The sequence below is a fragment of the Zonotrichia albicollis genome, chromosome 1, assembly GCF_047830755.1.
Source record: "Zonotrichia albicollis isolate bZonAlb1 chromosome 1, bZonAlb1.hap1, whole genome shotgun sequence".
Taxonomy (NCBI): Eukaryota; Metazoa; Chordata; class Aves; order Passeriformes; family Passerellidae; genus Zonotrichia; species Zonotrichia albicollis.
This window is the reverse complement of record NC_133819.1, coordinates 93,032,885-93,060,775: the sequence shown is the minus strand read 5'-3', so window position 1 is coordinate 93,060,775 and position 27,891 is coordinate 93,032,885. Positions and strand designations below refer to the sequence as shown.

The 27,891-nt window shown below is 37.8% G+C and overlaps 1 protein-coding gene across 2 annotated transcripts in view; it reads right to left on the bottom strand.

Annotated features, from left to right (window-relative positions):
- CTNNAL1 (catenin alpha like 1) overlaps positions 1-27,891 on the bottom strand; it is a 64,426-nt gene that overhangs the window by 13,480 nt on the left and 23,055 nt on the right. Inside the window, exons 3-12 of one of the 2 annotated variants that reach the window (XM_005482929.4) lie at positions 23,452-23,639; positions 18,441-18,560; positions 16,136-16,225; positions 15,664-15,834; positions 14,425-14,625; positions 12,494-12,580; positions 9,349-9,507; positions 7,817-7,909; positions 7,354-7,504; positions 1,442-1,479 (exon numbers count right to left, since the gene is read on the bottom strand). In XM_005482929.4, coding sequence (XP_005482986.2) covers positions 1,442-1,479; positions 7,354-7,504; positions 7,817-7,909; positions 9,349-9,507; positions 12,494-12,580; positions 14,425-14,625; positions 15,664-15,834; positions 16,136-16,225; positions 18,441-18,560; positions 23,452-23,639 — 1,298 coding nt within the window. Of the gene's footprint in view, positions 1-1,441; positions 1,480-7,353; positions 7,505-7,816; positions 7,910-9,348; positions 9,508-12,493; positions 12,581-14,424; positions 14,626-15,663; positions 15,835-16,135; positions 16,226-18,440; positions 18,561-19,705; positions 19,902-23,451; positions 23,640-27,891 lie in introns of those variants that run through there. The other variant, XM_074546998.1, reaches the window with a different exon arrangement.

Sequence of the window (27,891 nt, the reverse complement as noted above, 5' to 3'; positions counted from 1 at the left end):
ATATGTGATCTAATTAGATTGGCAGGAACAGTGTGGCCTCTGCGCAGGGACAGCGTGGGCGTCAGCCAGGCACAGCAGATCTGTGGTGGCAGAGGGGGAGGAGAGGCTCTGCTGAGAGGAACAGCACCAGGAACAGAGGCAATTCCAAAGCTCAGAGCACCAGCTAGGCAAAGAAATCACTCTGTGAAGAAACTCTGGTGTCCTGTGGATGCCATCTGTATTTCCTGTCTACTTTCAAACTGTGCATTTGTAACTCCCCACAATGTTAAGTATCTTGCAAAACCCAAAAAGAAGGCAGAAACCATTCAAACAATGCAAGCAGAACTGTTTAAATGCTGATCACAAAATTTTATTGAATATTTTAAAAAACATTTTAATCAATGGGACTCTGACTTCAAACATTTAATCTCTAAATTATGACATCCAAAAGCTATGTGTCTTAGTCAAACTGGTCAGGGACAGAAACCCTATCCAAAGTTTCAGTATTTAGTTCCATAACTGTGAAATTCACCCATGCTCATGCAGCCTAACAATTTAAATCCACAGATTGGCTTTATAAAACTTTTAAAACAAATCTTGGATTTATAAAGCTTTTATCTTTTCATTAAGAGTCAGAAGTTGTGTTGTGTTTGAACCTCTAAAATTGCACAACAGAAGACATGGAGAGAGAGGACCATTTCAACCCCAAATTTCTCTACAGGTTAAGGAAAAAAAGCAAGGAGAGAAAGAAACAAGGTAGAGCTTACTGTACCTTTTGAGACCATTCTTTCCCTTTTTCCTACTCATGGAAAGATTCAATTTACAGCAGGTGAATCAAATGACTGATTGCATGACACTATCAAGATTTAGGAGGCTTCCTAACAAACATGGTCTCAGAAACAGTGTAATATCAAGTATAATCAGCTAACCATATTAAATTACCTCATACCTAAAAACTGGGTATTTGGTGTACCTTTTTTCTCTACATTAAACACTTAAGATCAAGGAAGGAAACAAGAACTCATTATTTAAAAAGGCTACAACAGGCTCGAAAATGAACCCTTGTTACAAATAGGTTAACTAATGTTAAGTCTTGGTAGTATGATTTATTTTTGTTTTAATTTTCAGTATATTGCAGCATATTCCTACTGTTTTAATAATAACAATGTACTTTTTAATTATACAGCATGAAAGTAGATTATGTGGTAAAAAATTATTGAGCAGGAATTAAAGTTTATGTATAATCAAAGTGATTAAAGCACATAACATAACTAGTTACATTTGTCTTCAGCCTGTTTATTATTCACTTAATAAATTGACAAACTTTGATATTTTACTGTCAGCCATCCAGTCAGGATGCGTGTTACCAAGATATTGTTAGGTCCCCATTTGGTTGTGACAAGGAAAGAAATCAGAGAACAGCAGAAACAAAGAAACCACAAAAAACCCAAAAGCAACTTACCCCTGGTCTGGGCAGTGATAGGTAGACACGCTTCTCTCCTATGAAGAACACACAGGTTTATACCAAAATTTATATATAGATTTTAATCAGTGGGATCAAATGCCTTACTTCATCCTTCCTAAAACTGCAGTATTATACAAGCAAATTACTTACCTGTAATTCCTCCTCTCTGAATACTGCAGAAGGTCCTCTGTCTCATGCTTTCAGAGACAGGCCAAGAGCTCTGTACTCTTGATTTTAGCAACTGGCAATTAAGGAAGTTTCTCTGAACATTTCTCTCAGTAAGATTTCTAGTCTCCTGCATGCATTTCACAAGGAAAGTAAAGCAACTCTCTCCATGACTCACTAGCTACATACACTCATTTTGTTGCAAAATACAGAACATAAATTTGCAGCTCCATGTATGGCTTTTCTTGGCATGGGATGAATGGTCTGAAATTTGCAGTAGACAGTGCCACTAGTGAGAAACACATAGGCAGGTTTTCCTAAGTAACGCAAATAAAACTCTCATGTTGTACTATACGTATCCCATGTGTGCTGTATTTTATGAAGAAGGAAGTTCTACAGCATTTTACACACTTATTGAATTGTTTCTTGTACTGCCAGGAGCCTACAATAATCCAAGTCTGAGCAAAAAAAATTAAGAAAGAAAAAAATCCTTTTTGGGTGTCACCTAAAAGTTGATAAGACTTTATTTTCAAGAAGAAACACTGCCTGGGCTAACAGCCTAAGATTAGAGTTTCAATTACCAGAGATACAATAGTCTACAAAGACTAGCATTCATTACAATAGATTCAGTTGCTACAATTGCTAATTCCTCCTCTTGCATCACCTCCTAGAGAAGTTCCATTCTGAGTCCTCAGAAGACAGTTCTTTTGTGCATTCAGGATTTTTTGAAAGCATGCCCTTTATCTCCTGACACAACAGGAAGATCAAAATCTCTGTATCTAGGCAACTGACTCCTACAATTTTAGGACGCCAACAAGTGTCCTTCAACCCTCTTGAAAAATAGGAAAAATGGAACTTTCCTTCCTAAGATCACTTTTTCCTTCCCCTGTGCAGTTTTGCAGAAGATAAACGAGCTAACAGGGCACAAGATGCATAACCAATTTTTTTTTCAGAATGCAGTGTTATTCGGATATTAATTGCCCTAACATGTATCCAAGCAAGACTTCCCCCCTAAAGACCAATACAAATTACGAGAAGTCATTTACAACATCCTATACATCAAAACATCAGCTAAAGGGCATGTAAGACATACCAAGAACAAAAGTGAACTTGCAATTTTAAATGCTGCAGCATAAAAGATCTCCTTGGAGCTATGTAAAAACATGTTGTGTCTTGTTAAAAAGTTCAAACACAGAAAGCTTTGACATAACAAATGGAATAAAAATGCTCACTGCAATGACACAGTACTTGCACACACAAGGCAGGCATTCAGAATTAATGGAAACCAAATGGAAAGTGGTGGCAAACAGAAGAAAATAAAAATTGCCTTTGCTCTTCTACTAATTCTCATTATTTACCTTAGCAGGGTTTCATTGCTCACCATATTCAAAAAGAAGAAAGATCTAACTACTTATTTCTTGAACATTGTCAAAACCTCTAAGGATCACAAAATACACACACAAAAACCACACTTCACTGGACCCACAGAAACCAAGACCTTTCAAAGGAGCAGATCAACTCAGGTCAGAGAAAATCCTACTTAATCAGAAAATACTTAATTCCATCAGTGTAATCAGAGAACTTTTATTTGATTCCATTAACAGAATATACATACATAATTTTTTAGGTATTTAATTTCCTTAGTTTCTGTGTCAGATCTTTGCTATTATTTCAAGAGGCTTTTTTCACCACATGATGGTCTTCTTTTTATTTTACTCTGCCTGTGTTTTTCCCAATGTGTTTTCTTAAACATGTTTTTCCTTTTTAATTTTTTTTCACTTAAAATTAATTTTCATTATTTCATTCTCTGTCTTCCAATGTTCTGCTTTCTACTAGTTCCAGTCCTGGTTTTCCCTCCATAATACTCCTATTTCAACTTTCAACTCCCACTTTTGACGTCACTTCTTCTCTGAGAGTATGGCAGCATGCCTGCTTCACTCTTCTTCCTGGAATCTGAGCCTCCTAATTCGGATCTGTATCACCTATTCATCACCTACAGTCCTTCAGAAATCTCATGGTCATTCAACTCCTCTCAAATCAAGTGGGCAAAACAAAAGAGGAGAGCAGAGAAGTATGTTATCTTCAGAAACCATTCTCTCACTTCTTTGCTGCCTTGTAAGCCCAGTTACAAGGAAGCAAACCAGAAGATCATTTATTTACATTCCTCTCCACCATGTTCAAAGCAAAACATCAGAAAAAAGAGCTTGGCTGACATCCAGCAACTTGGTTTGATGAAAGGTACTTTTGTCAGGTGGTTCATCTCAAAGTGCAAGAGCCTCAGAGTTAAGCACCAAATGTAAATGAACTAAACAATCTCTCTGTGGGCAGAATCAAACTTCCCATGCCTGGCAGGGGAGAAGGGTTATCCTCTCAAGGAGCCTGTCACCCTCCTCATCCCAGCCTGGACACACCAACACTGTGGAGAACAGGCCTCCTCACCACTGCATTAAAAAGTGGTTTAGGATTCAGCAAAGAAGGACAACTCTACCTAGCTGTAGAATTCTGCACAGCACAGGAATATTTCCCAAAAACATATGAAGGTTACTGGGCTGTGCTGCGCTCACCAACCTTCCCCACCCCATCGTGCCTGTGAATCCTGCTACCCTGGAGAAGCCCTTTTCAATTTGGGCATGTTCTGGTATAATTTCATTAAAATTGAGTAAAATATTGCTTCACTTTCAAGTTAAATCCAGCTCCTCCCATGTGCATTTGGGATCTCAGCATGAGAAATGCCTCATTTTATGTTATGAAAAAAAATCCCACTGGATAAAGGAGCTATGCAATTGCTCGAGAAAATAAAGAAATGAGTATAAACAATGTGAATCTAGTGTAATCCGAAAAATGCTTCTTTTATTTGATGTGTCCAGCACATTTATTCACCATTCAATTTTTGCATTTTAAGCTGTATTCTGAACTCTCTAACAAAGCCAAACATTTAAATTGATAGTACAAAAATACAAGATTTTAAACTGAGGAGAAAAAAAAATATACTGTAATTCTATCTCTTCTTACATACAGTCACAATTTTACTATGAATAAAGCACTTGATACATTTTAGTCTGTAAAATAAAGACACTTTTACCAACCTCAACATTAAGACAAGTATAATGAATTACAAGAAGAATAAAGCCTTATAAAATATTGTGACAACTCCATTGTGTTTGGAGGCAAAAGTTTTGTGAATGCCACTCCTATAACCTTTTAGCAAGTAAATACGTTAGTTTCATTTATATACTGGATCACCAGGTGTGTTTTCTTGGAGAAGAAAAATGTTGGAAGTGGGAAAGTAATTTCAGAATATTTTCTGGTAGACAAAAGGTGGGGGTGCTCAGGTGAGATTTTTTTTCCATCCCTTTTTTTTTTTAATGATAAGAGTCACTCTGAAGTCCAACAAGAGAAAACAAACAAACAAAACCAGATTAGCCCACAAAACAGAGGAAAACTCTGTGGAAGACAGGTGGATATAAGAGATCTAATTACTTCTAAGGACGTAATTGGTGGCACCTATGAAACAATCCAGATTCAGAGGAAAGTCTGGGCCATATGACAAGGGAAATAGAGATTTCTTAACAGTGTTTTGACAATACAATATTTAACACACCCGAGGCCACAGAGAGAACACAGGCAATGCTCAGTATCTTACCAGTGGTGGGATCAGAACACTTTATGCTGAAAGAAAGACTAAGGAAATGAGAGCCACTAACAAGAACACACTTGGGTGGTTATGCCAAATGAGAAGTCTTCACTGCATCACTCATGATGGCCTCCAACCTGCTCAGCAACACCTACCCATTCTCCTTTCCCTCCTGGAAGCAAGGACACTGGGCTGCCCTTGTGAAATGATGCTTTAAATAAAGTGGAAAATACCACTTATGGAAAATGTGTTATCTGCCATCAGCAGCCCCAAGAGAAAGTTATTAACTACAGAGGAGGCTGGGCATCTGACATCAAGAACAATTTGTTTGGAGAGCCAAGGATATGCTTTGCTGTGGCTGCATGATTCTCATCCTATCATTTTTAAATACAGTAATATCTATATATATGTGTGTATGCACACACACACAGACACAGAAAGATAGATATAAATATATAAAAAGGTTATCATTCAACCTCGCTAGACCATTGTATGAATATGAATAAAATCAGATACCGCATGATCAGTAGATTCCAAATTCCTAAAGATTCCAAATTTATTCTAACAAATTTACAATAGCATAATTTGAGTTTCATGTTATTCTAACAAATTTACAATAGCATAATTTGAGCTTCATGTTACAAAATATTCTCTTTAAGGAAAGTGAATTTGACCCTGGCTCCCAAAACAAACAAACAAAAAATCTGCTGAAAGTTAAAAGGCCCATAAACAGGCTCTCTGCACATTTTTATGTGGTATTTCAGAATAAGGTGGAAGAACAGCTGGGATAACAATCATGTTTTTCTCAGAAGTCTCAAACTGCCAATAACCTGAAGTACACACAATTATTGTAAACTCACTCAGAATTTCAACATATGTTTTCTTTTTACAAGTCTTGAGGCTCAGGCACACACTCATTCACCAACCAGCAACAACAATTTAAGATGTTACACCCCGTGATTGGTTGCTACTGTGCTCAAAATACTGGCAGTAAAGAACTGCTTACACAAATAATCAAGAACAGAAATTCAAACTACAAAATCAAATCTGAAAATGAAAAGAGGTCTCAACAGCAAGATGAAGTATTGTATCATCGATAAAGTGTCATCTAACCTGAATAAGGATTTACATTTTCTGTATCTTAGATACAAAAAATTAAGTGCCCATATTTAGCTAAATCTAAGCTTTCGAACCTGAGCAATTTTCTTAAAAATACAAGACATTCAGTATTATTATATATTACATTCTATCTGTATGCAATTATACCCTAAAGACTGAAACAAAGACATAGCTATAAGAAGTGTGACAGGCTACACTAAAGAAATAATCTGAAAGAAAATTATGTGGTATAAAAATAAAAACCAAAATGTCTTCCATTTTAAAGGAAAATTACCCTATGCTAAAAGTAGACACAGAATTTTTTTTCCTTAAGATTCCAAGCTTTTCTTCTACATGTTGTACAAATACCAATAAACTTACCAACCAGAGAAAATATCCCAAGATTGTGTAGAGTCGTCAGAAATTCCATCCAGGAGAAAGGACAGCAGTTTAAAAATCAAATAACTACATTCACTACATTATGAAGTGAATACAAGGCAAGCTGACAGTATAGAACGTATATGTATATATGTATTTTCTACAAATACAGGACATTAAGTAAACATGTCACAATTCAAGTTGTATCTCGACTGTCATGAATTGATAATATGTCTAAGACAAAACAAGGGGTGGGTGAAAGCCCTACCACCCCTTGTATTTGGACACTGCTGGCAAAGAGCTGTGTCAAACACTTTTGTGTCCTTTCAACAACTCCATTTGATTTGCTAGAACTAATCCCAGTGCAGAAAATTAAACATAGCTAATCTTACTAGCTTAATCATATAGTAAATCAGGCCTTTAAATATTTGGTTGCTTTATTTTGAAAAAATCCAATAAGCAGCCTGATTTGATATCTATACAAACCCAACATATTTGTGTATTACTACCTAGATCCCACAGGATGTAGAACTGTTTACTGCACTCCACTCTTAAGAAAACAGAATTTGCTACATCACACTTAAAATTCTTAGATTTGAAGTTACATTTTTCTATTTCTACACAGCCTTCTTACCTCTTCTTCCTTCAAACACATCATTGATTTCTCTTAGCAACAGAGACATGTCACTCAGTTGAGACTCCCAGGCCTCGCAGAACACCTCAAGATTTTCTTTTGCAATCTTGCTAGATGGATGTAATGCCAGAGTTTCTGCAGCAGAAATTATCTGGACAAAGAACAAAGCATTTGTTCCTGTAAGTCCTAGTACATAGTGTTCCACATGAATTCACAAATGCCTCCCCAGGCAAAACACAGAATTAAACTGCTACTATTGCGTCTTCGTAGCGTATTCATCTGACAATTGCAGGCTGGATGACCCTCCTTGTGCATTCTTTTAGCTCCCACCCAGCACAGAACAAAATTCCTTCTTAGAAATCAATGCTTTGAACAGGTAAACATTAGGTCTCCTAAAAATTCACACAAGGAATTTTTATTGATTTATGTGTAGTAGAAGAAGCCAGTTAAAAGCTGAACATACCTGTGGGCCAGTGACCTGAAAGGTATCCTCTGCATGTATGCAAGTTATCTCAAGGGGCTCAGTTCCAGAAACATGCCTCAGTAAGCGACACATCTGAATTATTTTTAAAAAATTAAAAGAATTGTAAAAAATGTGCATCTATTAATAGTGAGAAAAGGTGTACATACAAAAATAAGGTGTACAAACAAACACAAAGTTATTGATTGCCCTATCAAATATTTACTGGGGACTGCACAGCTGGGTGCTACTCAGGGAGAATTATTAATAAAAATGGGGCTAAATCCTGACTTGAAAGGTGTGGAAAACCATTAACAGAAAGGAAAGTCTTAATAACTAAAGTAAAACAAAACCAATTTCACATATTTATGTCTGAATAAAACTGAAGGTGAACACAAATACAGAACTCGGAAAAACTGTAGAATAAATAAGAACAGGCTTATTCAGCAATAAGCAACCACGTGGAAAATTTAGGTTTTCATCATCATCCAATGGACTAAATTATCTTTGAGCAAATCAGTGCCAAATTAGTTTAGGGAAGTAATACTTTATCCTTCAGCTTTTTTTTTAGGAAGATTAAGAGTGAACTTTGGCTTGAAAGGAACATGGAAGTTTTCAGATCAAAAGGAATTTGTAAGTCAGAGACAGCATGTATGAAACTTATTGCACATCATCAGGACATGCTGCAAGGTCTCACACACAACACTATTTAACCTTCTGGTTATGCCTGAAAAAAAAAATTGATGTCTCACTAGAACACAAAATAGCCACAGATCAAGAAGATATTAAAGTTGAAATTAAAAATTCAAAGCATTGTTTTGCCAGTCCTGGAAGTTCAAGGGTGTTGCTTCTGCATATTCATATTTCTGGGAGGAATCCTCAAGCCCTGTATAGCATAATTTTTAGAAATGAGTATTGGATATGAAGCAAGTACAGCTGCTGGCATCACCATATTTCAGATCAAAGTGATCTATATTTGTATGTCTCCTGCTGGCACAGGTGCCTCTGCTCATCTGTGAGAGACAGCAACAAAATACACGCGGCTGACATCCCCTCCACACACTGCTTGTCACAAAGGAGGAAGATTTTCAGTGGCCCTCTTAACTAATCTTCAAAAAAATCAAAACTCACTGCACTAAGAAATTTAATTGTGTATCTCCAGCATTCCTTTATACTAGGATTCAGCTATTGCTGGATGCCTAGTGCTTGAAAGAAAGGGGTGATAATTTCCTCTTGGACCTAGAAACTTACTTTTTTCCTTAATATTTTAGGCCAAATGTCTACATACAGATTGAGTCTAGATCCATGAGGAGAATTGGGCACAAGTGTAAATCCCTTCTACAACACTTGCATGCCACAGTGACGTATCTGGCTCAGACCCTGACAAGAACAATCCAAAATTCAACAGCATACTAGGAAAATAAAATAAAACTGAAAAAACACAGACCAAAGCCCTCCTAAAGAACACAGATTGATGCAAATCCAGCCACTCATTTTCTAGGTTTTCTATACAATGAAAGCAGGGGTGAACTCACCTCAACAAGCTGTTCTTTCTGCTCTGATAGCTTGCAAGTATATTCTGCTACAGCTTCAAGATTTCCTTCTACTCCTGTGATTTTTAATGCTTTGAGAACCATATGATCTGTATGGTATTTCAGAAGATCTGCTGCCAGAGATGTTGCTGCACTGTGGACCTTGAATAGCATTAAAAGAAGAGATAAACCATGAAATAGAAAAAAAAAGTTTATCCAGTACCAAGTCAAACAAGCTTAAGAGACAGATTAACTTGTGAAGAAGCAAAAACTTCACTGGTATGAAAGCTCATATACAGCTGGCTTATTATGTGGCGTTTTAGTTCTTCAATTACTATTCAAATATAAAATCCATTGCAATAAAAAAAAATAAAACCAAAAAGCCAAAAAACTCTCCCCACAAACAAGAAAAAACAACTTCACAACCAAATATGGAGAGAAACAAAAGAGCAGCTGGGTAAACTGATGCCATGAAGTTATCACACCACTGCCTTCTGATGATGTTACAGCTGAGGAAGAACCAGGTGCATGAATCTGTGGGTCACCAAGTTCAGCAGAAGGAAAGCACAATGGCCATCCCACTTCTCCTAAAGAACACACATTGACTGTGTAAATCAGACTGAAGCCACACAAAACTGAATTTATAACATATTAGAAATTAAAATTATCAGTGATGCAAAGAAAAGCTTGAATATAATCAGCTTGTGACAGAGACTTAGGGAAGTACAAAGCACCTTTTCTACAAGGAGATGGGTCTTGAAGGAGTCTCAATCTCCCTACACTCCCAGCAAGCAAGGAGAAGCTTCTCATTCAAACACATCTCTAAATCCAGACACACACTCAGACACTGTCCTGTGAAGGACCCTGGTTGAAAACAGAATCAATGACAGCTGCTGCTAGTTCTAGTAACTAGGTTACCTTAAGGACATTGCTAAAACCAAAACAGCAACCTCTTTAGAAACAGCAGAATATGCTCATAGGACTACTGTGAGTCTTGTAATACTGCACTCACTTTGCTAGGCTAGACTGAGTACAGAACAAACTTGGTGTTCAAGAGGAAGTATTTTTCCAGCTCTTATGAATGTGATGAGCTTGGAACTCACTCCATACAGAAGAGTTTTTACTAGAATGGTATGTTGGGGATTTTAATTCACTGGATTCCATTTTTACCCCCTTCCTCTGGCAGTATTCCTGTGCATCTAGAATTAGGTTCTTCTTCTTTGTTTTTTAATTTCACAAAGGACAAGACAACTCAATTGCTGCCTCAAAACCTGCTGCAATTGTTTATTTTAGAGGGGGAAAAACGAGCTATGACAACCTGTTATAAACTATTTGTATAACATTGCTCATATGGCATTAAAAATTAGCACAAATCACTAATCCCAGAAATGAAGTCAACTCTGAAGAAAGGATATCTGAAAGGCTTGTAATGCTGGAGTAGGAACTGGCAATTCTCATTTATATGTAAAATACATAGAGATCACCTTTTCATTAGAGATTCTTTTCATCCTGACCCAAAATAGAAATATACTTCTACTTAATGCTGTCTCTGATCATTAGCGGTAAAATCATCTCAAGAAAGGAATACAACTTTTATTTCTTCCATAAAAAGACAGAGTTAACTACTTTAACAAGGCTGTCTTTTGTTCTCAGCCACTCAGGCTCTCAAAAACATTTTAATTATAGTCACAGTATTTGAATTTAACCAGTAGAAATCCTGACTGATACACTGTGGCACCCCAAGTCAGACCCACAGGAGACCCTTCAGCCATGTACAGAAGCACGGCCACGCTGGGATCAATTCAATCACTACACAAAGAACAACAAAAACAACAAAATTCCCTGAACTTACTTCTAAGAGCATGAATCCTTTCTTTCACACAACATATTACAGCCACCTGTTGCTTTATGATCTATGCAATTAAATAGTCACATCCTAATTTGACTGGGAACTCTTCCACCTCATGCAGCACCTGGGAACAATGTTATTCAAAAAGGATAATCTCATAGCACTGTGAAGTGCTCCCATTCCAAAGTGAAGGCCACTTTGGAAAAGCTCTGCTGCCTATTTCCTCCATAATGGTGACCAAATTACAAACCAGCACCTAATCAAAGTGCAAAAATTATCTATCCTTCACTTTCTGGAGCCAAACACTCTGCCTGACAGCAGAAGTGCAACTGAAGTGAAACAGATTGAAAGCACTGTTCAAATCTTCAGAACAGCTGCAGGAACTACAGTCCAGAAGACAAAATTTCTTATTCTGCCTATGGTAAAAAGGGGAGCATGATTTTTTTCAGCAGTCAAGATTTTCCAGTTACAGCAGCTGACAGCTCAGCCTAAGCAAGTTCACTACACTTCTCCAACATCTTTGCACTGCTCTGTGTTGAAACTCACTGTTCTTAATCTTCATTTCTCCCTCTGCTTAAAAGAACAGCAATTTGAAGCAGTTGAAAAGATAGCTGAATCATGTGCAAATATTTAGGAAGCTGCCAGAAATCAGATTCTGTATTTGCTTTGCCTCTGTGGAACAGACAAGGCAGCAATGCTGTCCTCACTAGGAAGGGTGAAGACCCTGAGCAGCAAGTGCAGTCCATGCCATGGACCAACTGAGGCAGCCATTCCACGTGTGTATGCAAGCTGACCTCAGCATACTTGCACTTAGGAAAAGAACAATGATTTACTACAGACACACACACAGCTGACAACTGCTGAGAAAAAAACCCTGAGTATAAGGCACTGTCATAACATACTTCTGCTAAGGAAATCAATAGGAAAAGTTAAATACAAATAAACTGCAAATGTAATTTATGAATTTAGGCACACAATAGAAGAAAATGTATTTGCAAACAGTGATGTATGCATCCCCAAGGGAAGTTTGCCATTACATTTAAAATAATGATTACATACACAGTACTTGCTTCCAAAACCACTTTTTTGGGTTAGCAGTGAACCTATGCAGCCAACAGATTTCTAATCAGTAAGGACAAAGATAATGTAGCTAGATCCATGACCTAATTCTGATTTGGTTACTCTTGTCTATTAGCAGGCAACAGTCTTCTTGGGTACAGGATCCTATTTTACAACCTCATTATGAAAAGTATGAAATTCAAACCTTTATTCACCTTATCTTGCTTAAGCTGCACTTACCTCTCTTTTAAGTTCATTCATGCACTGGCATGTTTTTAAAATGGCTACTTCCAAGTCTTCCATGAGATCCTTTGTCTTTTGGTTTTGCTACAAAGCAAAGGAAGAAACCAACAAGACATTACACAAAAAACCCAGCAAACTCCACCTTGACATCATATGACATTAGTTCAAGAAGCTTTAGAAGACAGCCTTTTCTTTCTAGGTGAAATGCTCTGACTTATGCAGCCTGTGTATATTCTACTAGGAAAATTCTTTTATACAAAACATTTATCACCAAATTAAATCTAAAACCAATTGTGAGGCAATTTGATTGACTGCTTGTGTTCAACAGGAATTTCTAAACCTCACTGAGCTTTTTTCTGGAAAAGGGTTTCCTTGACATCTGCCAGAAATCATCTACCTGACCATCCTAAAGTAAAACAAGCATTTAAGGCATTATTTTTTTTAATATAAACACCCTTTTAAAATAAAGTGGTACCTAAAAATGTTATACCAAATGTTTTATATTGAGTTATAAGATTGGTTCTTCAGAACATTCACCCTGCAATGAAACTGTTGAGCTGAAACCAAATATCCGCCTCAGTGAGCTGTTATTATTTTACCTGCTGCTGCTGTGTGTTTAGTCACAACTAGGCTGGGTTATTTATTAATGAAAATTCTTAATGCATAAGCACACATGTGCACGTCCAACTATTTTCAAAGATCATATATATGCATAATCTTGAACTAGGCTCTCATTTCTTTCTCTTGAAATGTAGCCTGTAAATTATTTAGAGGTGACTATTTTCTACCAGTAATAGAACTAAGAAATAACCACGTATCCTGGTTTTGGCTGGGATAGAATTAACTCTCTTTACAAATCTGGCATGCTGCTGCTTCAGATTTGTGATAAAGGCAGTGCTGATAACACAGTGTTAGTTATTGCTGAGCAGTGTTTGCACAGCTGCCTACCAGGGCTAACCACCAACACCAAGCTAAACACAGGTTTAGCTCCTATAGTTAAAGGGAGTCTATAAAATTGATATTCTCTATCTGTCTTGTTTGTCAAAACAATATTCTGTATTATCAGTAATATTTATATGCCCTTCAAACTACACTACTGCATTAAAAACACCTGACAGCAGTACCTGATTCAAAGAGGAAAAAAGGAACAAAATTCTTTCTCATAAGACACACTCAGTTAAGTAAATATCCTATACCAGGACACATCTGCCTTATTTCAGAATGTTGATAAGACTTTGTGCTACACATATCCCCAGGAGCAAGACTGAAAGCAAGTCAGCATCAAAACCAGAAGCTGCGTTTTCCATCTTTGCTTTGCTTCCCCTTTTGCATGTACCTTCTATCATTTTCAGGAACAAGTAAGACAAATGATAGAGGCAGGCTTAACATGATTCTTTTCTAAAAGCTACCATCATTTAAATAATGTAAAAAAGGACAAACAAAAATAGCCTTGTTGTTTCTCTTCTCTCTCCATAATATTAAAAACCCAGGCAATTTTTTACAATGTTTCCCTTTCCAATAGTTTAACTGTTTCAGTTGAAAAAAATTCAGAAAACTGTGGTCACAGCTATGGGATCAAGACAATTGAAATCTCTGTATTACTCCACCAAAAGACTTCACTATTTAAGACTGTGCAGTGATACTTCTGTTCACTGCCTTGTTTCCACTCACATCTTCATTAAAATTAGTCTACTGCCATCAGTAGCCTAATTTAGCCATCAAAGAATCAATGAAGCAATACCACTGGGTAGGGGGAGGACAGAACATATGGAAGCTGCAAAAGCACAGAACAAACTGTGGCTTCCTTGATCAGCTCCCACTGTGAGGAATACACCCAGTTCTCTCTTCCTAGACCAGAAGAAAGACTGCATTCAAAATTTCTTTTCAAAGTAGAGATGAAAAGATTTACTTTGCTAAAAAGCTCTTACAGCTTGCATCCACACTGAAACCAGCTGCTCTAGTTCCATTTTAGCTTGCTTAGACAGCTCCAAAATGTGCTCTCTGTGCTCATGACTGGTATAGGCAGAGTCTGTGAAGTCTTCTGTATGTTCCAGGATAACTTCCAGCATTGTTGAAAGGTTCTCTTTTGAGAGAAAATAAAGATTCTCACGGAGACCTTCCACCTTATTCTGAAAAAGAAGCACATCATTTCCTTGAGAATTTACATGATTTAGTTGTGACACAAATGCAGAAAGCAGATCTATCATTTTACATTTTATTTTTTTCCCTAATGCTTTTTAAAACTACTCCCTTATGTTCAAAGTAATCCAACAATTTCCTTGTGTCCAGACCTGCAGTTTGGGGTTTGGAACGTTTCTTAAAAGTGATAATACATCCAGCAGTTTACTAGCCCCTTATCAGGAATAGCAGCAAATATATTATTGTATTCCTTATCAGGAATAACAGCAAATACATCATTGTTCTACTGTTGTCAATAAAAAGTTTCTAAGTTCAGGAAGTTTCAGAAATAAAATATATGCTCCAATTTTGTTTCATCCTTCCACATCCATGTTATCCATTTTGAGTAGTTTTCTAAAAATGTGTATGTAGCAAATTTAATACTTTGGGGCACTCTCAAAAAATTTCAGTGGAAATTCAAAGAGGGGAAATGGATAAACAAATAAATTGAATCAAAGTGACACACTCAAAAGCAGTAAGCCATGGCTGCTCATTAACTGTTCTTAATGGAGTGTGAAATTTAGGAAAGCCTTTATGAGGAAAAAAGACCATTGAGCTACAATTTCAATCCAGAAGATTTCTTTTAAATGACAGTTTGCTCATTTAAATGTTTGTAAGAATATTTTTGTGTGCAGTTTTAAAAACATTAACACTTAAAAAGCAAGAATTCTCAAACAACAACTATGTTAATGAAGGTCTGAGCAGATCCTGATACTTCAGTTTATTCAATGTCAATGCATCACCTCAATAACACATTAGAGTTCTGAATGCAAACTGATTCAGAAGGAGAGGCGTGTTTTGGCAATGAAAATTAAATTATAGTCACCTCTTGACAGATTCTTTAACATTTTGAGACAGTTATTTAAGTCAACACCTCTGAAGTGATGCAGCTCCATGATTTCAAATCTAAAACCACTTTTTTCCCCCACAAAATCCTAGTTAAGAGGTACTTTACTGGCTGTAGAAAACAATATTATTTCTACTCTTACCTTGAATTCTTTGATGCCAGAATATATGCTGATGGGGGCCATTTCACTTTCTCCATTTGGTCTAGAGTCAGTTACAATTTCTATCACCTGTTCCAAAGCTAGTCTCATCCGATGAAAAACTCCATCTTTGTTAATACGAGCAGATTCACAGTCTGGATGCCTCAGACATGTCTTTTTAAAGAAAGCAGAGTAGCTATTATGAAAGAGTACACATGCAGTATATTGAAATGAATGCTTCCTGCTAAGACAAGTCTAGAAAATGATTTTAAAATACAGAATTCTTTGTTAAACTGCTGTTGAATTTACACTGTTACTCAGAACACAGAGATTTTCTTTCTTCATTCTTTACACTTATACCCTCCTTTAGCATGAAATCTGAAGTGAGAGAGTGAGAGAGGAGAGTCAGCTCTCCTGGCAGATGCCATGCTTTGTGATTTAGCCAAGTTGTGTAAGGGTGCACAAACTCACTCACCTTTGAAGCAGTCAGGAGCATCATAGTGCACTTCTCAAGAACAGCCCTAGATGCTGCCATTCTAGCCTTTTTCTTCTCATCCTTCAAATCCTAAACACCAAAAGAAAAAAAAGACCCAAATATTACACAGTATCTAAAATATTAACTTGTGAGACTGGAAAAAGAACTCTTGCAGGTGAATGGTTGTGAAAAAGCTTTCTTTTTCACATTTTGTGAAAAATGTGAAAAATCTTTTTCACAATTTGTGATAACTGGTATTTTCAGCCTAAGTCATGATCTAGAACTTATTTTTCAGACAGACTTCAATTGATGCATTTATTCTTGGCTCTATTCAACTCAGATTTCAAAGAAGGAAGATCTCCAAGATATAGAGCATGTTATGTAAACTGTTGCTAATTTTGATACCTTTATCATATGGCATTATTCATAAAACAGAAAAATGAGGTGAAAAGAATAGCTGACAAGAACTATTTTCTGAAATGGAGGGGAGGGTAAGGCAGAAACACAGAACACCTGATTTTCATTATACTGCAGTGGAGGAAATGTAAACAAAATCTTTTCTCTACTTCAGTGTTATATTTGCTACATACCAGTAATAAAAAAAGTCTTAACAGGCTGAAAAAGCAATTCCTTGGTATTTCTCTGCTCTGAGTACAGAAACTTATCAAGAACTTTCCAGGGAAAGATGGATGCATTTGCAAAACTGAACTATACCCCCAGCAAAGTTCATCAAAACAGAAGAATTTAGACTCCAAACCAGGATGTGGGGGAAGAGGGCAAGACATGAATCCCTCAATATGCAAGAGGGTCTAACAAGGGAAAGAACTTAGAATGCTACAGCTACCCTCTTCTCACTGCTCACAAGGACAGCTGAGTGCTGGGTGTCAAACAGGCAACTGAATGGGATGAGCTGAAACTTTACAAGATGTAATTAATCCTAATATACCCTGGATTAACAAAAACACCCAGATAAATCACAGCAGCAGCCTGTTTTGACATTTTTATAATGTCTGTATTTGGCAACTACAGAAAATCTTTAAGATCAAAACCACGTGAAAAACCAAATCAATAAAACAATGAAACAAGAAAACAGTTGGTTTCTGAAATTCTGACATGACACACCGATAAATCTGATGGCACTCAAGAATTTATGGCACACTTAAAAATACTGTGAGGGAATGCCTCCTCCCCATAAAACCAGTAGTGCCACATAGCAGCCCACACTGTAAACTGAGCATATCAAGAAAGTCCTGACACAACTGAAAAAGTGGCAATGTAGCACTCTTGCCAAAAGAGTCAAGTAGGCAAGGAGGGGAGAGCAGAAGGCCACTTAACACTGAAAATCCAGCTGAAAAGTGAATGTAGTTGAAAAGTGACTATGACTTCCTAATTAATGCATGTTTCCCTTTCAAAGGAACAACTGCTTCAGGGAAAAAATACTTCAGAGAAAAAGAAGAGTTCACTTCTAAGCAGGTATTTCCTTTAATTTTAAGTAGGTTTCCCAGTTCTTTGACACCAAGCATGCACACATCAACAGTAAAAGGAAACACACGATGCTGGCCAATTTGTTTATACAAGCAGATTTCAGAATTTTGATGGATATTAGGGACTCTGTATATTAACACCAAACCCTGGTTTAGCTTTGAACAGAGGATTGGATTATCAAGGGAAAGCAACCAGAGCTGACAGCAGAAGTCCTAAGCCTCAGCAAACCCTTAAATTTACATGGAAGTAGCGGGGGAAAAAGCTTCCAGTATGAATGAAAAGCTTTGAAAGAGTAGCTGCCTATGAGAACTAAAATTCATTGCCCTAACATAAGAAGGTTTCAACTTAAACCTAGAAAGGTATTTAGTGATAATGATAATAATAACCACCAAACTCTAGCAAGCCACCAAGCAGATGCTTTATTAGAGTCCCTTTGGAGTTTAAGATAATGAAGTCCTTTCACTACATGCAAACATCAAATATTTCTGTCCAATAACAACAGACAAACTCTCTACCAGAGTAATGAGCCAGAAAGGTTAGAGCCAAAAGAAAGTGACTGAAGCCAAAAGACAATGAATATAACACACATCCAGGCTATATTTATAGCAGCTATATTTATATATGCAGCCATATTTCTCAGGCTGAGCTTTAAAATCAAAATATATGTTTTGGGTGGAGCAAGGAGAGGGCAGGTTCCACAGACAGGACACCAGCAATTGTTTTGTTTTCTTCTATCATCCCAGAAGAACCCACACCTTCCTGATAACAAGATGAAGGTGATACTGTGCAACATCTCGTACAACTCCTTACTAATACTTACATTTTGCCGATCTCCAGTTAAATGGGCAAACTCCACCATTTCATTTCCAAACTGGCTGAATATCTGTACAAACTCCTGGAAACTACTGACTTTTTCTAGTTGTTCCATTGTTGCAAGAACCTGCAAGATAAAGGAAAATACTGTAGATTAACAAAAACCATTATCATTGAACTAGGAGTACTATTATTTACAGACATTCCTAAGGTGTGTAGTTTAAAATGTATGTATTTGTCACAATTTAGGCATTAATAACTCAGCCAGAAATCCTATGTGAGTTAATTATCGTGCTGCTTTCAAAGTGAGTCATTTGTTATCAGCCCTCAAAAAACATTCTCCCTGCTCCTCACAACGTGAAGAATAACAGTATTGATGGATTCAGCTTCCAGATTCACGAAAAAAATGTGGTTTTAAATTTAATATGACAGTAACAAGTGCAGATGATACCCCTGTGTTGTAACTCTCCATTTCAGATGCCTCACTTTTAAAGTCTAAAATCACAGTTACACAGATGTGTTTTGGTGGCTCTGCATATTAAAAAAAAAAAAAAAAACAACAGAATTCAACAAAACTAAAAAAAAAAGTTTAAAAATAAGTGAATTCATAGTTTTGTACTTTCCATAACAACCTACTCTAACTCTGGAGATTTCTATTAGGTGCATATAAAACAAAGAACTAAATAAACCCAGGTTGTACCAAGTTCTTACTCACGATATATAAACACATGTAAAATCAGCATTTTTTTAAATATTTAGAAAGACTATCACAGAGCTTATAAATTACTGATTACTGAAGGTATCCTGTGAAGTCGCTACATTATTTATAATATAGTATATATTACATATTATATATATTACAGTATATATATTTTATATACACATATAATATATATTGTATATATATTGTATATATATTGTATATATATTGTATATATGTATATGTATATATATATTGTGTATATATATTACAGTATATATAATATAGATAATATAATAATAATTTATAATCTTAAATGGATTATAACAGAAATTAACATCTGCATTTTTCAGGTTAGGCATATACTTGCTAATCTCAAAGTGATCTTTGAAATCCTCTAAATGTCTTCAGAAGGAAAAACACCCAAAGCAGTTCTGTATTGTCTTTCAGACTGGAGATAAAACACCACATGAAAATTTAACAGACTGTACTTGAAAGGGAGAAGCTTCAACTGATTTTTCCTTTTCTATGCCAAAAGTATCTCCCCACAACTACAAAAACAGCGTACCCACCTGATTTTGACAAACTCCCTCTTCCCTGCAACCCTGGCAAACTCTTCTAGAAGCACCCATTTGTTTGTGGCAGAGCAGCCACTCAATCTCAGCTGTAACCTCAGTAAAGCAAATGTCCCACTGCGACTGCTGTGGAATTCACAGCTTTATCAAGCAATATCAGACTGCAGCAATCTGTCTGAGTATATTATGTTGGGCAAGCAGCTCCACAAAGGCTGCAGAAAGGAGGAGTTTTCCTAATTGGCTTGTTGATATATGAGAAAGGCTGGAGTGCGAAGGACTTGGAAGGAAGATGCAAAAAGATGTGAAAATAGCATCATGGGAGTGGAAGGAGGAGAGAACCACAGACTGAGAAATTGAGGATGTAGAACAGTAAATGTGGATAAAAGAGGAAAACATACAAGCTAATGTCCAACTTTCTCTTCTAAGAATAGATAAAAAGAAATATTAATGATGCCCAACCATTCTAGGTTTAATCAAATGTAGTACTTTATGAGTCTGACCTTGGTTGCAAACAACTGTTACAGTTTTCTGTGGATCTATCACGACAAATTCTTGTCAAATAAAAATTACAGTGAAAGCACATGCATTTCCATTACATTAAATAATTCTAGACATCCCAGGCAGAGCTGACATTCCAAAAACCTGTATAGACAGTTCTAAATTTGTCTAAAGCTTATTCAAGATGCTGATACAATGCACAATATCTGTGATGTCTTCATAATTTTTTGTTTTAAAGCTTTTTCAACAAGAAACATGCAGGTAGTAATGAAGACACATCTATTAATTAAAAGGTTAAAAAATGCAAAAAACCCCAAGGCTTTAAGCTGTTATTAACATCTAAATTAGCACTAGGTATTGCACAGCTACTGCTGCAGGATGAATGTTGCCTTGCAAACAGCAGTGGCAGGCTGACATCACCTCAGGGCACATCCATATTTTGATCCAAAATGAACAATGCAGCAACACCCCCACTATCTGTCACTTCCCTGCTTATTGTTCTGCCTCTCCTAACCTGACTGGTGACAGTGAGTGGAGCAAAACCTTAAGCTCACCAAAGCAGTGACTAAGCCTGTTGGACAATGAAACTGATTTTGTAAGGTAGGAAAGATGTGGGCAGGTATGGAAGAAAATGAATGCAATCCAAGAACACAAGGACAGCATATATGGTGCAGAGAACGTGGAAGCAGGAACAGGATCACTGGGGATCACCAGCCAGAGGCTGGATTCTGGAGCAGATCACCATTCTGGAAGATCTCAATCACTTCAATTGTCCGAGAGATTGGATGCCCAACCACTCACCTGTTCTTCTATCCTTAGCCCTTGACTGACTCTTTATTCACATGAGGAAGACTATGACAATGGGGGAAAAAAAGGTGTTCAGAAATAGGCAGTAAAAAAAAAAAAGGCAATAGAAGTTTAACATTGGGCATTCAGTCTCTAAGATAAAAATGGAGCTGAGATCTTCTGGAACAGTGATGCATTTCAAGAAGCCAGAATCTTCTCCAGCTGGCAGTGCTGATGATCCTCAGTACTTTTCCATCCTCTTTGCCATATTGTACTACACTGTCTCAGGGTATTTGTGTGCACTTCTTCAATCCCTGCCCATATTATCCCTCTACCACCATGTCTCCTACAGGAAGAACCTCTTTGCTATCCCATCATAGTGGTGTCTGACACACTTTTTGGGAATGTATTCTAAAAAATTAGGGCATATATAAATATTAGGCCTGTATAAAACACTATTTATTTAATCTGGTTCTGCAGATGTAAATTGCTCTACTGGTACCACAGACAAAAGCAGACTTTCCCAGACGTGCACTATACACAGAAAGGAGAATGCAGTAAAATCCAGGAGGATCCTAAAGACCAGCTCTGTCCTGGGGGGCACCAGCACAGCACTCACAGCTGGGCAAGGGAGGGGATTGTCCCACTCTGCTCTGCACTGGGGCAGCCTCACCTCCAGTGCTGGGGACAGGTCTGGGTGCCAATATAAGAGGGATATTAAACCATTAGAGAGTGTCCAAAGGAGGGCTATGAAGATTGTGAAGGGCCTTAAGGGGAAGCTGTATAAGGAACAGCTGAGATCACTTGGTCTGTTAGGAGAGGAGGAGACTGAGGGGAGACGTGATTGCAGTTACAACTTTCTTGTGAGGGGACAAGGAGCAGCAGGCACTGATCTCTTCTGTGACAGGACCTGAGGGAATGGCCTGAAGTTTTATCTGGGCAGTTTTAGATCAGCTATCAGGAAAAGGTTCTTCACCCAGAGGGTGGTTGGCTACTGGAACAGGATTGCCAGAAGTGCCACAGCACCAAGCCTGACAAGAAGCATTTGGACAGTGCTCTTGGATACATGGTGTTACTCTTGGGGTGTCCTGTGCAGGGCCGGGAGTTGGACTTGGGCCCCTTCAACTCAGGATATTTGATGATTCTGTGCCTACGGCAGTCAGAATCAGATACACTTTGGACTATGAGATTGCTTGAAATGCTTTCAAGATTAAATGCTGCATCTGTGCTTACTATATTCACATTGGTGTGTATATGACAATGTTTCCATATATATTTAAAATTACTAGAAACCTAGCCTGGTCATGAAAGGATATATCCTTCCTTACCCTTTTCATGATATGTGCATTTGCACAGTTGCTCCATAGCCTAAACCTGCCACTTTTGGAAAGGAAAATTAATTAGGATTACTGCATGGCTGCAGATGACAGGAGAAAAGCAGCAAAAGGTTTTAAATGCACCATTCTGGTCTTCAGTGCAAAAAAAGACCAAGGAACATCAGCAAACTGATATTGGTAACACTGCTGCAAACTGAATCAACCGCTGGGAGAAGAAATGAGCACAAAGACAGCAGATCAGTGCTAACAAGTCTAAAACCAGAGAGAAGCAGGTAATTTCACTGGTTTTGAATCCTGGACTGAGCTAAGTGCCTTGGATCTATGTGCTGCAAAAGAGAGTCCAGTGGGTCTGGAAAGTAAACTGGGACAAAGGAAGTGGAAAGAGGGGCAGTGCTCTGGATTACAAGCTCAGAATTAATGGAAACCCCCAGGCCTTATCAGGTTCTCATTTTTCAAATAGAGGATTTTTCTGTTTTTGTTTTAGCACATTGTGAAGAAAAAAATGGAAGAATCTCCTACAGGCAGGACAGTGAAGTCTGCACTGAATGAAACAGATTATATTTGAGGTTAAATGGGCCTTCATAGAATTATTTAAACCAACCAAGTAGTTTCATCCTAAGTTTCAAGACCTAAAGTTAAACTGCACAAAAACCTTTTCATCTGTAAATCTCACTTCACTGGCACAGACATTTATGTGCATTCCTCACAGTTTTTTGCCAAGATCCCATAAAGCTCTCCTTGTCTTGATCCTGACAGAACAAACATCCTGTCATTAGCAAGCAGATGGTTTATTGACCATTTTATCAACAGACACTTTTTATGTCACAGCAAATTTAAAGTTAAATAAGGAGTAACACAGCATCTTGTCCAACACATTAAGTGAATAAAGCAATGTGGCTGACACAAAATGCAGAATCAATGAAAATTGTTATTTTAATCCTACTGACTGAGAGCCATCCCTTTTCAGATACCTGCTAAGTAAACAAGTATGTTCAAGACATTCATTTTATCTCTTTATTTTATAATTACTCTAGAGAGACAATGACAATATCACATTTACCACCAGTCTTTTGCACTGAATACAGGTGTTAGTTAAACAGAACAGAAAAGAAGCTACAATACCTTGTTCCTGGAAGTTATAATTTGCTTAATAACAATTCTGTCTGCTAACACCAACACCTTTGTGACAGAAGAAAGCAACAGCCTTGCAGCTTTCACCACACCCGTTTTGTCAGTAAAGATTGTTATGTGGCTATCAGATTCTGGATGATCCAAGCTTGCAACATCTGTAAGCTGTGCAATTGTTTCACCTAGAAGGAAAAAAAAAATAAAGTGACTTTCCATACTTCTTAGAAGAAAGATACTGGGCTATTAAGCATTCTTAACTTTTACTTTTGAGGGATAAGACAATTTCAGAGTTATCTACAACTCTTTTTATTTCACTTTACTTCCTTCGACTGACTGCTGGTGGCACCCTCTCCATATTTAAATGTGGATTACCATTCACTACTACCTTATTCTTCCATCTGTAACATACACTAATTGCCTTACAGTCATCTACAGCTATTTGAGGGGGGAGTGATGGGAAGAATTAGGGAGTGTGGAGGGAGAAAACATTCACGGGAGATATTTTTCTGATTTTAATAGCTAAAGTCACGCCAGTATCCCAGTACACACACTTGCAGCATCAATCCACTGAAAGAGTGGGATGCAGCAAGGCAGAAAGAACAAGGAACTCCCTTGCACTTTCCAAATTTCAATTAGCATTCCCATAATTTATAGGTTTCCTATTCCTGTAGAAGTCTCCAGGCATGAATAATAAAGAGATTCCAAACATAACTTTACAATTTGGATGACTGAAGCATTATAGTGAGACTACTGCACTTTACATTCAAAGGAGGCCCCCTAAACAGGGCACTGTCAGAGACAGGAAAGGGAAAAAAGGCAAGGAAGTGCTGATTTTTGGTTCAGCACCATCTTTTTATTCAACTTTGATTTAGTTAGATAGACAGTTAAAAAGGCTTAATTGACCACTTTTATTTTTTATGCAGGTAAAAACTCTACATCCACTGCAGCTAATGGATTTCCTTATCTTATAAAGAAACACAGACCATATCCAACTGAATCTTCTGGAGTACCTTAGATAGTAGTGCAATACAGGAGAGACAGAGCAATTTGTTAGTCTGTAACCAGAGAAGGGCTGCTGGGAGACTGAGCTCAGGCAAGCTCTGAGACATGAGTTTTGTTAGCATGCAAGAAAAGATGACCAACCTACAGCTGACTTATAGATCATCATTAAAGATAAAATCTAGGAAATTTGATCTAATTCCCTATGACTCATCTTCAAAACCTCAACAAAGCTAATTCACCTAAGCAGGCAAAATAACTCCAAAAGCCTGATAAAGCCAGTGTTCCCATTTGAAGAACCTGAATTATTCTGGTACTCCAGAAATACCACACACTCTAGAACAAGGAAGGCCTGACAGTCCTTCAAACCACAGAGCTCCACATTTCATAATGCTTCTCTCCTCTGATAATTGTAATCCCTTGGGTTCTTAAGCTGCCCAAATAGTACTGCTTTATGGAAAGGAACTTCCAGTACATTTGCAGGTCACAAAAGGCATGCTCCAAATCATCAGTGACCCCAACACACTGTACTGTGGTACAGTCTGAGACAGTGAGCTCCACAGCTGAAGGCCCTGGAAATGGATAGAAGCAAGAGGATTTAAAAAAGTAGAGCTGCAGCTCAAAGAGTGAGGGGCAGCCAGAGGCACTCCCAGTGAAGGTCCAGGACAAGTCTCCAGCCAGGTAAGGAGATCATTTGACAGTAAAACACATTGGCCATTGCCTTCTCCATAGTCCAATTCATTTCACTTCACACCAGTCTCTACTTTTTCACCTTTGTCAGCAGATTAACCTATTTCTGGGACCTCACAGTATCTGTGATAACATAAAATGCTGTAGAATCCCACAGAGAACAATTACAACAAATGCAAAGTTCTTTTGGCAGCCAAGAAAGGACGCACATCATTATCCCATTTTTTGTGCTATGGGATTCACCTTCTTGAGGATGAATCAAGTCATAGGTGAAGCAGCTAGTCATACAAAGAGTTATCAGAGAACACTGAAACACCTGCAACATCTGCCTGCTAAAAGCTCCAGACAGCCACAGAAACTCAAGACTTCTGGTAACAGAACAAAGGCTTCCTTCTCTGCCTAGAGATCTGCAACTACAGGGACAGGAATTAAGCCCTGGGAGTAAGCTATGAGGAACAAGACCTGTTAGGGTAAAGAGATGGAGCTAGGGAAGCTATACCCAGCTGGGCATACACCAGTCCCTAAAACACATCTGAGCATGTCAAAGAAACAGTTTAGTGTCACTGCAATTCTTCTATCATGACTGAGAGATTATGACAATTGGGTGATATTTCCAATGATAGAAAGACAATTGTCACATCCATGTCAAAGAAGGTTAACAAGAAAAAAATCAGGTTATTGTGGGCTAGTCAGCCTCACATCAGCCTCCAGGATTACCACTAAAATAATCTTGGAAGATATTACCACATTAAGCTGAACAAAGCAATCAGGAAGAGCCATCACAGACCTGCCAAGGTGAATAGTCCCTTATTGATCTGAGTGCCTTTTACCATAAGATGACACTGTTTTTAAAACAAAGAAGTAACAAATGCTGTGCATCTCAGCTTCAGCATAGCCCCTGCCATGATCTCCCAGAGTTTCCTTACAGCTTCATCTAGGGATATGGACTAAGTGAACAAAAAGGTGGGTAGAAAATGAACCTGACTGTTGGGCTTGGGGATGCTGATAACAGGTACAAAGTTCACTGGGCAGAATATTTCCAGTGGTGTACCTCTGGGACTGACAGGAGTCATCCAAACTATTCCCTGGATGATTACTCAGCATGCTCAGCAAGTGTGAACAGTACCAAAGGGGGAGTGTCTCATACTGAGGAGGGCAGGGCTGCTAGACAGAGGAACAGGCTGAAAAAAAAAAGATCTGATAGAAAATCTCTGAAGTCTAACAAGGGCAGTAAATACCACATCTGGGCCAGGGTAACACCACTCAGCCCTACATGCTGAGATCAGATGTCAACAGGAAATCTTTGAAGGGAAAGACATGGGGGGCAACAAAGAGTTGAACAGGAATCAGCGATAATGAATGGCCAGCTGCATGTGGAAGGCTCTGCCTCTGCAGAAATGATTCTCCCCTTCCTTTTGGCACTTGTGAGGCAGCATCTGGAGCACCATGTCCACTTCTGGGCTCCTCAACGTCTCAGCTGACACACTGGAGCGAGTGATATAAGGGGAGAGCTTGAAGGGGGGAAGTTTATTCGGCCCCGAGAAGAGAAGGTCAGCGGCAGAGCTTTCTGTGCTCTACATTCATCCCCCTAGGGGGCAGGTATGGAGACACAGACAGACTGATCCCTGGTGATGGAACAAGATGTAAGAAAATACTTTTGCCACACCAAAGGTAGTCAAACACTCTTATGTAAGGGCAGAAGAAAGATGTAAGAAATGAGCAGTGTACAACTTCCTCCATTCTTGGAAGTTAAAATGACCCTTACAACTTCAGTTATTCTGTGATTCCATTTATCCATTTAAATTTCCATTTTTCAGCCTTCTTAATTTAGCTCTCTCTGTACTAAAACCAAAGCAAAAATAGCAGAGAGCTATTTATTACTTTTATTTTACTCCACGTCTTCCTTTAGGGCTATGTAGTCAACTGGCAGAGAATACTGGAAAAGCTATGACACTTATTCCTGACATGTGCTTTCTCTTTTAAATTAGCCAGTCTTTCCTAGTTTTTAGACAGAAAAAGACGACCAAAAAAAAAAAAATCACAGATGGGCATCTAAAATGTGCTTCTGTAAGTTAAATTCCACTACTATACTGTCACTGTAAACATTGACACAGTGCAAGAATAATGTTACCCAAAATCTGCTACATGACCCTCTGCAGTGTTTTAGGATTCTATTTTGAGTCAATCAAATTACAAGGTTTATTACAAGGAAATAGTCATAACAAGTCTGAAACATTTCAAATCACTGATTATACCCTTCTCAAGAAACAGATACAACATCTGTCATCCTTCAAAGCCTCTGCAGAATATGCAATTGATTTAAAGACTCCCTACTCTTCTCAGAAATTGAGATGCTTAATGTTCTAAATCCTTTTGTGTTGAAATCTTTTATGCCTTGTAAAATCTCCATTCCTAAGACACAATCTAACTTATTGGCTAAAAAGAAGTATGAGCAGGTCTACCAGATTCCCTGCCCTAAAGAGAAAAGGCTTTCTGCTGTCTATGCCCTCAGAACATAGGGTTCATTAATACAGAACATATTCTTGGCTATAATTGTCCAGGAAATTTTTTGGCTTGCTTGGAAACACCAAAGTTATTAAAAATGGCACTTGAGTAACCATGTTCAGAAACGGAGTTCAGAGGACGTTTATCCACTCAAAGGACTTTGTTAGGGTGTCCAACACTGAACAGTCCACAGAGACACAACTGGCACAAAAACCCTCCATCAAACAAATAACCAGGAGC